This window comes from Mobula birostris, chromosome 3 (assembly GCF_030028105.1).
Source record: "Mobula birostris isolate sMobBir1 chromosome 3, sMobBir1.hap1, whole genome shotgun sequence".
In the NCBI taxonomy this organism is placed as follows: Eukaryota; Metazoa; Chordata; class Chondrichthyes; order Myliobatiformes; family Myliobatidae; genus Mobula; species Mobula birostris.
In genome coordinates, this window is record NC_092372.1 from 121,267,823 (window position 1) to 121,281,405 (window position 13,583).

The 13,583-nt window shown below is 45.4% G+C and overlaps 1 protein-coding gene across 1 annotated transcript in view; it reads left to right on the forward strand.

The window, feature by feature from the left end:
* LOC140195694 (transcriptional enhancer factor TEF-5-like) overlaps positions 1-13,583 on the forward strand; it is a 210,672-nt gene that overhangs the window by 7,385 nt on the left and 189,704 nt on the right. Inside the window, exon 2 of the mRNA XM_072254407.1 lies at positions 4,453-4,688. Within this exon, the coding sequence (XP_072110508.1) occupies positions 4,453-4,688 (236 nt within the window). The remainder of the gene's footprint in view (positions 1-4,452; positions 4,689-13,583) is intronic.

The window sequence follows — 13,583 nt, forward strand, 5'->3', positions numbered from 1 at the left end:
TTCGATTAGTTTCTGGAGTTGCAAATCATTACAAGTGCTTGCAACATTTTGTTTGTGTCTGTTTTATAGCATCTCTGAGGGGCCAACTCAGCTTCTGATCCGGGTATGCAAGGCAGTTAAATGCCTAACTGCAAATCAATTTGAGGCAAATCACTTCCAGACTTTAGCAAGTCAGACAAAGAAATCAACAGAGAGATATGACTTTTTCAATTTGAAAGAGTTTATTTCTCCCTCCCTGTTTCTGATTAGTCCCTTTTCGTTTTAGGTCCAGGACCCCTTATCATAACTGTTCTGGTGAAAGGTCTTTGATCTGAAATATTAACTGTTTTTCTTTCCACAAATACTGCCCGACCTGCGGAGTGTTTCCAGCATTTTATGTTTTCAATTCAGATTTCCAGATGAAGGGAAAATCATGTTTGACTGATCCATTGAAGTCTTTTGGGAATGTTTCAAGTCGATGCTGGAACAAAAAGATAGACTGCTGAGAAAGTCAACAGGCCAGGCAGCAACTGAAGGGACATGTTTTGGGTTTAGACCACCTGAAGGTCTCAACATGAAACATTGGCTATTTTCACTGAGTTCTTGTCACAATTTGTCCTTCTTTAAAAACTCATACGAGGAATGTTTGATAGCTCTGGGTCTATACTCGCTGGAGTTCAGAAGGATGAGAGGGGATCTCATTGAAACCTTTCGAATAATGAAAGGCCCAGGCAGAGTAGATGTGGAAGGGATGTTACCCATGGTGGGAGAGTCTAGGACAAGAGGGCACCGCCTCAGGATAGAAGGGCGCCCTTTCAAAACAGAGATGCGGAGAATTTTCTTTAGCCAGAGGGTGGTGAAATTTGTGGAATTTGTTGCCACATGCAGCTGTGGAGGTCAGGTCGTTGGGTGTACTTAAGGCAGAGATTGATAGGTTCTTGATTGGACATGGCATCAAAGGTTACGGGGAGAAGGCCGGGAACTGGGGTTGAGGAGGAGATTAAAAAAAAGGATCAGCCATGATTGATGGGCCAGATGGCTAATTCTGCTCCTATGTCTTGTGGTCATAGTCACACCCTCTTCCCCTCTGTTTAATTGGCCACTAAATTGCACAAATGTGTAGGCGAGTGGCTGAATCTGAACTGGGTTGAGGGTTGCCAGGGGAGGGGGGTGTGTGGCAGTAAGTATAATGATGGAATATGAGAGTCCAGTTTATTCTGGACCCAAAATGCCAGCTGTTCGTTTCCCTCCACGGATGCTGCCCAACCCTCTCGCAGTTCGTTCTTTTTTGCTTCAGGTTCCAGTATCTTGTGCCTCTTGTAGATAGAGGAGGTTGGAGGGAAGTATACAGCAGATAGAATTGTGGGTGTCAGACTAACACCCGTGAGCCAGTGGATATTAATTTTTGCAGATGGCTTTTGATAATATTTCTTACAAGAGGTTAGTGGGGGGAAAAACTAAAGTAGATGGTATTGGGGGTAATGTGCTTTAATAGTTTATTAGCAGATGGAAAAAAGTAGGTTTTGGAATAAATGGGCCGTCGTAGTAGTGGACTATGGCAGGCTTCTGTGGTTGGGTCCCAGCTATTCAACCTACATCAATAATTCAGCTGAGAGGATCAATGCAATGGACCCCTTTGTTGATGATATCAATGTGAGTGGTGAGTAGCAATGTACGAATGGGGTGTAGAGCGGCTGCAAAGGGGTAGAGAACTTGGGGCCAGTTTTCCGGACCCTTCACTTCTCTGCCGGGATCTTTCCTGAATACTGTGTTTCCTCATTTGCACTCAACCCTTGACTCTGCACTATTTCTGGAAGGAATTTTTTATATCTTCTAAAAAAAACACACACATGTGCTTGTTCAGTTCCTCTGCCATTTCCTTATCCCATGTTATAAATTCTTTTGTCTCTGTCTAAAAGGGCCCTCGTTAACCTTTATTAATCTTTACTTTGTTACATCCTCCAGAAGCTGTTACTGTTGCTGTTGATATTTCCCACTAGTTATTCTCACTAGTCCATTTTCCCTATACTTATCAATTTCTTGATCATCTTGTACCGAATTCTAAAAAATCCTTTAATTCCCAGACCTTCTGCACTCCTTCTGGTAACTTTTTAAGCCTTTTCCTTAAAGTTAATAACATTCATGTCCAATTCACAATTGGATCGCTTTTCCTGTTGTTTTTGGCACCTTAAAGGAATGTATACTTACTGAAAATTGCACGATATTTCTTTATATATTAACCATTTCTGTCCACTGTCATACTCTCCAATGTAGATTCATTCCCAGTCTACACCAACTGACATGCTGATCATGTCTCGATTGTTTCTGTGGTTTGGAGTGAAACTCTGGTTTCAGACGGAGCTGCACCGCTTCTGAACTTGGTGTAATGTTCCATATTAATATTGTTTTCTTTCCGAGGGGTCCCTTTTTAACTCAATTGTTGGCATCAGTGTCCTGTATGTCTTTATAACCTTCTCCATAATGATCCAGAAATCCATCTTTTTTACATTCCAGGAATTCACCTTCTATATGCTGTTGTATTTTTCATGTTAACTTACAGCCATTCGGCCCGCCAATCCCATGCCAGTTTCTAACCCAATCCTATCAATCTCATCCCTTACTTATTTCCCAGTGAGCTGTTCTTTCGTACGTTTATTTTGATTTTTTTTTTTACTTTATTTAGAGATACTCTGTGGAACGGGCCTTTCCAGCCCAACGAACAGCGCTGCCTAGCAACTCACCCGTTTAACCCTCGCCTAGTCACAGAACAATTTACACTGACTAGTTAATGAGCATCTTTGGACTGTGGGAGGAAACCGCAGCTTCCAGGATAAACCCACGCGGTTACGGGGAGAACGTACAAACCGGGGCCCCCAGGATAAGGGAGAGCGTACAAACCGGAGCCCCCAGGATAAACCCACGCGGTTATGGGGAGAGCGTACAAACTGGAGCACCCAGGATAAACCCACGCGGTTACGGGGAGAGCGTACAAACCGGAGCCCCCAGAATAAACCCACGCGGTTACGGGGAGAACGTACAAGTTCCTTACAGACGGCGGCGGATTTGAACCCCCCCCCCCCCAACTCCGACACGCCGAACTGTAACCACTATGCCTTAACACTCCCCGGATCCTCCTACCAGCGGTAATTTACAGCGGCCAATTAGCTAGCAAGGCTTTGGAATGTGGGAGGAAACGCGGGCATCCTGCACCCTCCCAGGGGTCACGTGCAAACTCCACACAGACAGCACCAGAGATCACAATTGAACCTGACTTGTTTGAACTGCAAGCCATCTGCACTCTGCACTGTGCTGCTTTGGTTGAGTCAGCCTATCTACATCTTAAATCCAGTTCTCCCCTCTCCCCGTGACTACTAAATTACACTTGTTACAGGCACCTCTAATTTCCTTATTGATAAACATGTCCAAAATCACCACACAACAATTCTGGAGCCCATAAACAACTCCCAACATTTTCTGTTCCTTGGCCTTTGGTAGCTCCACTCAGACCGATTCTAATTCTATGCTACGATCTGCCAAGTCAACAACCTGACTAACTACTGTTCCTTAAGAGCGTAGAAGCACAGAAAATTGGAGCAGGAGCTGGCCATTCAGCTCTTTCAAGTCGACTTGATTCATTATCATCAGAACCAGGTTTAATTTTTTATTTATTGAGATAAAGCATGGAATAGGCCCTTCGAGTCCCGCCGCCCAGCAGTCTGCGATTTAATCTGAGCCTAACCGCAGGACAATTTACAATTTACAGCCGGTATGTCTTTGGAATGTGGAGCACCCGGAGAAAACCCACGCGGTCACAGGGAGAGCGTGCAAACTCGTTATAGGCAGTGGTGGGAATTGAACCCGGGTCACCCGTACTGTAAAGCGTTGTGCTAACCACTACGCTACCGTGCATATCACTAGCATACGTCGTGCAGTTGTAATTGTGGGCAGTCCAAAAGTGCAGGAAAGCAAGAAGCTGCAGAGAGTATTTTAAATGTGCAGGAGGCATTATAATAGGTTAGACCCTCAGAATCTGTTCCTACACTTGCTTTCCACTCTAAATTGCCCTTAGAAATGTAAACTAGTGCAGCAAGTGCACCTGAAGTGTGGGGGGGGGGGGGGGGGAGTTTAAGGACAAGATTTTCTTGCTATGCAAGGAGTGAGTGGTGGGTGTCTGGAATGGACTGCCAGAGCTGACATTGGCAGTAGATATGATAGTGGAGATTGAGAGGCTGTTAGATAGACACCTGTATGTTAGGGAATGGAGGGATATGGCTCTTGTGCAGGAAGAATAGATTTATTTTAATTTTTTGGTGTAATTTTTGGCACAGATATCATTGACCAAAGGGCCTGTCCCTGGGCTCTATGCTTGCTGTGATCGACTGTGGTGCCCGCCCGCAGCAGGCAAGGGCACCTTCCTGGCACGTGCACTAACCTTGTGTCCTCGCTGTCTCCGCAGGTTTCACTTCAGTAACTAACGGCTCTCCTCAGAGCCCCGCCAGCTGCCACAATTGCGTCCAACGACTGGAACGGGAACGGGAGCCCCGGAGATGGGAGGGAGGACGGGGCAGAGGCTTTGGAAAAATCGTTGGATAATGACGCTGAGGGAGTATGGAGTCCTGACATTGAGCAGAGCTTCCAGGAGGCCCTGGCCATCTATCCACCGTGTGGTCGACGGAAGATTATCCTGTCTGACGAGGGCAAGATGTACGGTGGGTGTCTGTGTGACAACAAGGGTTTCCCAGTGTGCTATTAACTCTGGGTTTGCAGTTGCTGTTCCTTTCTGTACCAACCTTGAGCAAAGCATAGGTTTATACGGAGAAGCTAACTCTGAATTATTGTCCTTGCCTCCAATCTAGCTCCAGTCAATGGAGAGCTCACTGAAGCCTTCTGCTTCCTTCAGGGTTTGTTTCAGAGTTTCTAATATTTTATGAAAATTTCTGGTGCTCAAAGGGGTTTGGAGTAGGTGCTGGATTTCTACAAGCTAGCCATGCACCTCTCTCCAGCTTCAAAGCCCTTCCCTCTGCACTGAGGTTGCGGAGGTGGTAGAAGTTCGGGGAGGAGGCTGCATCTGAAGCAGCGGAGAGCTCGGCTGGGTCTCGGTCGGAGCTGGCATTCTCAGGGGTGGCAGTTAGCTGGTGGGAAATGTTCTGCAAGGCGGTCATTGATAGATGCCGTGTTCTCCCTCTCCACACCTGTTCTGGTGGGAGCAAGACTGCAAATGCCGGAGTAAACCAGCAGCCCGCTTTGCCAAAGCTGTAGGGTCCTGGACATTTGGAGGACCATGCTGGCCCAGGTCTGTGACTCACCCCCTCTTCCTGCATCAAGTGGCTATGGAGCCTGTATCTTTCAGAGCAATCCCTTAATGGATGAAACATTTGCAGCTAGTCTTCACACTGGTATATCTTCAAAAGAATGATGTGAAGGCTGCACAAGTTACAACAATGTTCATCAAATGGCTTGACCCTGACACAAGTATTGGCAAATTTAAATGGCTCTACACTTCAGCACCTTTGTTTTGGGAGAGAGCAACCTTGCAATGAGATTGCATCAGTGAGTGGAACTGCCCTTCATTATGCCAGGTGAAGTTTGGCATAAGTACAGTGCCATACTCTCTCAGATTGTTTTGGAAATGGAAAAGCAACTAGTGGTTTCAGGGTGTATATAATGCATAAACTCTTTTCCGGCTTCCAGCAGGTCCAGGTGTCGATTTTAACCAATGTTACGATGGCAAACTCCTCCATCTTCATCAGGGATGATGCTGAAGATGACGGACTTTTTCATCAAAATGTCGGTTAAGATCGACACCTGGGCCCGGATGAAAGCCTGAGAAGAGATTGTGCACAGTTTGGAACTTGTCCAGAATACCTGAAATGCTTTGGGACGACTTTCAGTTTGTGCTGATACTGATGCGAGACTTCGTGGCTGGTTTGTGTGTAATCTGAGCCATGAGGGTTAGATGTGATCGAGCTGGTGTATGGTGTTCTTCTGATACTGGAGGAATTGTTTATTTCCATTGTGTTTTCATCCCTTTTCTATTCTGAGTGAGCAATGTACAGGAACCACTTAAACCTACTGCTGCTCCTGTTTGAGGCTGCGTGCCAGGCTCCTTAATAAATCAAGTGGATTTCATTCAGGAAACTTGTGCACCTGAAGAATCAAACTTTTGTGATATTATTTGAATTGCCACCATAACCCGTCAGACATTGGTTGAGTGACATCCCTGGTCAGTCCCGCTTTAGTGACAAATTAGATTTAAGGTCTAGCTTCTAAAGAGGATCACTGGTTATGAGGAGAAGAGAAATCGCTGGGTTCCTTTTATTAATCGACCATTTAGTCTTTTGTTTTAAGGGCTTGAAAGTTTGATCTTAAATGGTTATGTTCCTGATCTCTGGAAGTATGGCATGAGAATGATAAGCAATTAAGCCTTGCAAGGTATTATGACAGTGATGATTCATTCCACTTATTGTTAAAGCTCTTCAATACTTTTGTAATCATTTCATAATAAGGCATGTAGTTAGCAACTAATTAGTGGGTAAGATCACTATGAGGTGTGCTTGGCTCGTGGCTGCATTGTTTTGTCTGTGGTGGTCTTCAAGTGCTCCTAAGTATCTGACACGAACCATCCCGAGCATTCTGCTGCATCTTTCTGTGGACTTGAATTTGTCCCTTGTTCAGTGGTGGTCAGAACTCAGCCACAGTCTTGCTCTGAACACACCTTTGCGCAGTTGGATTTGTTGCGTGTGCTTACAAGGCTTAGTTGTTCGAGATGGAACATGGCATAGGAACAGCTCATTGTTCGTGTCAAACATGATGCCAATCTGAACCAAACCCCTTCTGCCTGCCCGTGGTCCCCATCTCTGTTATTCCTCCTGATTCAGTTGTTTGTTTGGTGCCTCTTACACATTGATGTCATACCTGCTTCACTCATATCCCTAAGCAGCACATTTCGGACATTTCACAGTCTTTCTTTTACAAAAAAGCTTGCCATGTGAATCAACTTTAAATTTTTCCCATCTTTTCATAACTATAGAGGTATCCGGGTGTACAAACAGGTACAAGTAATCCTAATGCAAGTTTTTGATGCAAAATGTTTAACAATTCCTTTCTGCCCCCTACACATGTTCCTTGACCTGCTTTGTTTCTTCAGTGTCATGTTTGTTATTCCTGAAATCTATGCCCTCTCATATCTGACATTTCCACCTCAGATGGCTTCCCCTCGCACAGCCCCCCTTTCCCCTCGCACGGCCCCCCTTTCCCCTCGCTCGGCCCCCTTTCCCCTCGCTCAGCCCCCTTTCCCCTCGCACGGCCCCCCTTTCCCCTCGCACGGCCCCCCTTTCCCCTCGCTCGGCCTCCTTTCCCCTCGCACGGCCCCCCTTTCCCCTCGCACGGCCCCCCTTTCCCCTCGCTCGGTCCCCCTTTCCCTAACTGCTCTATGTACCCCCTAACCTTGTTTGGGCAACATCATAGCATGAGATTGGAAATAATTGCCAAGTTTCTCACCATCCAATTTGCATTGACCATTCAGGAAATTAGAAGAACTTGTCTGATTTGACAAGTTTGTCAAACCCAATCCCTAAGGTGGCAGGGTGGAGATGTATCTCTACCAAAGGAGGTGTTAGGCACTCCGTCCCTTTGCTCACCTGCAGGTCACCCTTGGGCAAGGTGTAGCACCTGCTAGGTAACCCCTCCCCCCTCCCCCCCCCCCCCAATCAGGGACTTATGAGCAGCTGATGCAGATCCTAAGTCCTGGTTATGTGACCACTGACGCCAGGCAGACAATCTCTGAAGAGTATTGATAATGGCTGGGGTCACCCATCTTGTGAAGACACTGCCCAGAAGGTGGCAATGGCAAACCACTACACACTACACTGAGCACTACAATACCCTGGTGCCTCACTGTGACAGGAATGGTGTCACACTAAGCACTACACCAGCTTGGCACCCCACTGTGACAGTGACTGTGGCAGGAATGGTTCAGTCAGTGGGGCTGAGGATTACATTACTCAGTTGCTTGACCTTGCTGCTTGCTTCTTTTGAGTTGCACTTCCTTTTGAAGTACAGAAAGAAAACCATATTGTGTCTTGTGAATGTACAGATGCTGGAAAACTATTCAGCAGGCCAGGCTGTATCTGTAGGAACCTAAACAGAGCTAGCATTTCAGGTCATAACTCTTACACCTTGTATCTTCACTCTTTCTAACTAAAGGGTGACTATAAAATGCTGGGAGCTTGTAAGCAATTGTGTTTCTTTCCCTGTTGCTTGTTGGTCCAGGTAACTGAGAGGAATCCCACCCCACTGCCATGCACCCTGGACATTCTTAATGAGATAATTCAGCATCAGTACTGTGCAAAGCCACAGCCCAAGCAGTTGAAACCTGAGTTTAATGTTCATGTGAAACCAGACTACAGTGACATAGGCCATGATCTGGATCGGGTTGGGGAGCCCTAATGTGCAACAGACCCCAAAATTGGGCTGGGGAAAGTGAGGATGAACGAATGTAGGTGATGGGTTGACATGAGATTTTTAATCCTATTTCCTTGTTAAAAAATGCCAAGGAGCGCCTAAAGTTTGTTTTCTCATCTCTGTAATAAACACCCATGTGGTTCCTCAGGGGTGGGGCAGGTCTTTCAAAGCTGGAATGAGATTTTGGTCACCTCTTGTTGGACCTGTTTTCTCTGTTGACAAAGCACATCAGTGGGAGGGAAGACAATTGAGAGAGAATCAGCAAGGAGCAGATGATTGTTTACAGGGCAGGAGTGGCTGAGAGTATTGAAGCAAAGCATTAGTGTATCTCCCAGGCTGGATTACCAAATCACCCATGGTTCTCTCTACAGATTGCCTTTACTATCAAAGGCCACTCTAAATAGCAAAATCAACCCTGTATTCTTCTTGCATCTTTAATTCAAATTAGCAAACTATCTCAACAAACTGCACCACACATAGTCAAAAGAAATTTGACAGAGTTGCCTGCGGGTATTTCAGGGCAAGTGAGCTAAAATTGGTTAATGATGCTAAGGGTGTCTGAATAAAGGAGAGATTTTTTAGAGATAGAAAAATTTGAAGAAGGAATTCTAAATCCTGGAATTTAGTACCTGAAGCCACGAGAATGTATGGAACAGTTTAATGCTCAATGGGGCTAGAAACTTTGAAAGATTGTCAGTGGGGCTGATCAAATCTTCAAGGTATGAATTGGTGGGAGATTTGAAACAAAGGGTGAGCGAGACATTAAGAAGTTTAATTTTTGCACAAATCCTCTCATTCTATGACAAACAATCCAATTTATTTTTAATCAATTCGCCAATTACAGAGTGAGGAAAACAGGCCCTTCGGCCCGACTAGTCCATACTGACGCTGCTAGTGCGACCTGACCACATTAAACCATGTCTCTCTGAGCCTTTCCTATCTAGGTGCTGAGAAAGAATTAAGTTTATTATCACTGACATATGTCAGGAAATTGGTTGTTTTTGTGACAGCAATACAGTGCAAGGCATAAAATATACTCGTTACAATAAAAATATAAAATAAATAGTGCAAATGGAAAATATGCATAATAATGTGCAAAAGAACACCATTTATGCAAATAATAAAGAAGTTTAAAAAAATAATGCTGTGAATATGAGTTGTAGAGCCTTTGAAAGTAAGTCCATGGGTTGTGGGATCTGTTCAGCACTGAGCTGGGTGAAGTTACTCATGCTGGTTCAAGAGCCTGATGGTTGTAGGGTAATAACGGAAAGTTCACAGTAAGTTTATTGTTAAAGTACATATAGTACTGTACAAAAGTCTTAAGCTCATATATATAGCTAGGGTGCCTGACACTTGCACAGTATTGTAGTAATTTTTATATTTTGCACTGTACTGCTGCCACAAAAATAAGAAATTTCATGACGTGAGTGATGATAAATCTGATTCTGATACGGGTCTCCATTGTGGACTGAGAATGGGAAGGGGAAAGGGAGAGGGGAATCATGGTTGGGAAGACTGGAGGGATCAGGAAGCACCAGAGGGACATTCAGTAATGATCAATAAACCAATTGTTTGGAATCAAATGACCTTGTGTGGTGTGTCAGGGCTGGGTGTGCCATCCCCTGCCCCTGGCACTCCTCTGCCACCTGTTCCATACCCCTCCCGCCGCGCTCCACTCTCGCCATTCCCAACACCCTTTGCTTCCACCAGATTTACAGACTTGCTCTCCGCTCCACGTTGACAAATACAGTACTGTGCAAAAATCTTGGGCACCTGAGCTATATACAGTATACTGACTGTCCCTCTGACTTTTGCACAGTGGTGACTTTTTCTCAGTTTACCACCAGGAGATAAGTTTACTTGCGGGCATACTCAGTAAATCCAAGAAACACAATAGAATCAATGGAAGACCACATCCAACAGGACAAACAACCAGTGTGCAAACAACAAACTGAACAAATAAAAAGAAAGAAAGAAATAATAATAATAAATAAATATCGAGAACATGAGACGAAGAGTCCTTAGGTTATGGGAACAGTTCAGTGATAGGGTGAGTGAATTTATCCCCCTTGGCTCAAGAGGCTAATGGTTGAGTTTCCTGAACCTGGTAGTGTGGGTCCTAAGGCATCTGTACCACCTTCCTGACAGCAGAGCAGCAAGAGCCTGGTTGGGTGGTGGGGGCCTTTGATGGATGCTGCTTTGCTGTGACAGCGCTCCCTTGGTGTGGATGTGCTCGGTGGTGACCTGTGATGGACTGGGCCATATCTAATACTATTTGTAGGATTTTCTGTTCAGGGGCATTGGTGTTCCCATACCCAGCTGTAAGGTAGCCAGTCTATAGAAGTTTGTTAAAGTTTTAGATGGTAAGCCAAATCTTTGCAAACTGTTAAGGAAGTAGAGGTGATGCGGTGAGTGTGGAAGGTCAGGCACAGGCCAGCTCAGAGCCGCGAGGTCCTGGCCCCAGAGGGTATTGATGGGACTGAACGTGCTGCTCGGACAGTGATTTACTGGCGAGACAAGGTATGGGCAGAGCCCGTTGTTTGAACGGAGAGCTAAGCGCCGGGCCAGATCGAATAGGTCAGTATGCCAGGGTCCGAGACGAGGTACGGGCCGGTTCCAATCGCTGTTCCACGACGTTTACTCGACTCTGCGCTGAACTACAGACTCTCTTTGCAGACTTCAGTTCAGAAACAGTATTTGCTTGCGGTTCCTCTCTGCATGCTATTTTTTTTTCCATCGCACATTGGGTGTTGGACGGTCTTTTTGTGGGTTATTTTATTCTTTTACTTTATATGTTTTTTTTCCCATGGGCATGATGTGGTTTTTATTCTCTGCACATTGGGTGTTAGACAGTCTTTTTCTTTGGGTGTCTTTGTTTCGTGGCTGCCTGTTAGGAGCAAAACTCAAGGTTGTAGAAGGTGTACATACTTTGATAATAAATGTACTTTGAACTTTTGTGCCTTCTTCATGATTACACTTGCGTGTTGGGGCCAGGACATATCCTCTGAAACGTTAACACTGAGGAATTACAAGTTGCTGATCCTCTGTCACTGTGTTCCTCCACCGAGGACTGGCTGGTGGACCTCCCATTTCCTCCTGCCGAAGTCAATCATCAGGTCCTCGGTCTCGCTGACATTGAGCGAGAGGCTGTTGTTGTAGCACCACCCTGCCAGGTTGTCGGTCCCCAAGTGAGCTGCTGGAAGCTCCATGGGGAGTGGGGTGTGTAAAGGGGAAGGAAGGCATCACACATCTCTAGAAGCTGCTTGTCCAACACGGGCGACTTGGGTTCAGGAACCCACCCAGGATGCAGGTGGAGCCCCATTGTTACATTGCCTGGCAGTGGCCCAGGTTGGATTTAACACAGGGGGCTGTGGAGAGCTCTCATTGTGTTTATTGTGATAGCCATTCATTACTCATTTATTATTCTTACTATTTTTCTTTCTCTTTGTATTTGCATTTTGTTGCCCTCCCTGTTGGTGCAGTCTTTCATTGGTTCTGTTACAGTTATTGGATTTATTGAGTATGCCCACAAGAAAATGAATCTCTGGGCTGTATATGGTGACATACACTAACTTGGTTAGTAATGTTACTTTGAACTTTGACGCCCACACTGTTTGCAGGCTGAGTTTGTACTTTTTGAGTATCTGAGGTTTTAAAAAAAGTCTGAACAGGGCTGTGCTGTGTTTGCACCGCTGCCTATTCTCAGTGTTCCCACGTGTAAGCATGTGTTTAACACACTGAGGATTGTGTTGGTACCCTTCACACACCGACTTCCCAGTTGTGTTTTCGATAAAACTTGCTCATGTTGCAGGATTCCCAAGCTCTGCCGTTTGTTGATCAAGTAGAACTTATTGTTCCTTGGTGTCTGCCTGTAGTTTCGCACACCTTTGCCTTATTTTGTCTTTCACTAAAGCAAAACACAAGATCAATGGTAGGGCATCTGCCCACTCCAAGCCTCGAAACAGCTCAGTGCTCATCTGGCTTGTGCGACTTGGCTTTTTATAGGATAACCTTGCTGGGCCATCAGAGGAAATTCCCAGGGATTTCTGTCCCAGTCCCAGTGCTGTGCTGTGCGGCACCTGGAGCACAATTGCAGTGATTGTTAAACACGGTCTCTGAACAGCCTGAGCCTCCCACGAACAACACTGCACGATGTGTAGCTGGAGTACTGCATCAGGGGAGATGATGCGTGCTTGTGACTCTCCAGTACATAACTGGCATGCTATAAATAGTCAGAATGCTAAGACATGTGGCACGTCGTTGGAATACAGGATGGAAAGAGAGTCTGACTGTTAGCAGCGTTGTGATCATCAGAAATGTGAAAAGTTTGTTACAATGTTTAATTGGGAGATTTTATGCCCCAAGGTGGATATGATCTCTGAATGGCTGAACTCTTCTGAAAATTTCTGAAACTTCTCTTCTTAGGCCCCACTCTGGAGATTTTATAAAAAAAAATAAGTTGCTCTTAAATCCATGGGATGGGCTATTTCTTCTCCAGTGAATGCTTCTGGTGAGAGTGACGCTGGCTTGCCTTGACCCAGGCCCAGAGATGATCTGCTTTGCATTTGACAGTAATTCCACCCCCCGCCCCCCATTTAGAACAGAGATGAGGAAAGAAATTCTTTTAGCCAGAGTGTGGTGAATCTATGGAATTAATTACTACAGATAGCTGTGGAGGCCAATTTATTGGGTATATTTAAAGCAGAGGTTGATAGGTTCTTGAATAATCTCGGCATCAAAGGCTACAGGGAGAAGGCAGAAGAACGGGGTTGAGAGGAATAACAAATCAGCCATGATAAAATGGACCGAATAGCCTAACTCTGTTCCTGTGCCTTATGGTCTTGTGCCGTAGAAAGCCATCCACAGTCACTGGCGTTGAATACACACTCTGTGGCCAGTGTTGTTTTTTAACTCAGGTTTTGTTCCACTAAAACCAGTGAGTGTGGAGTGCTCACTGCATGTACCTCACTCTGGTGTATGTTAATACAGAATCAAGCCACATGGATGCGGGCCATTCAGCCCATTGCATGCATTCCCACCCGTCTGCACTAATATCACCTCCTAGCACTTGGGTGAAAGCTTTCTGTTCCAAAGCAATTCAAATACTCGGATAAAGTGCTGCAAGCAATTCTGCTTCAGTA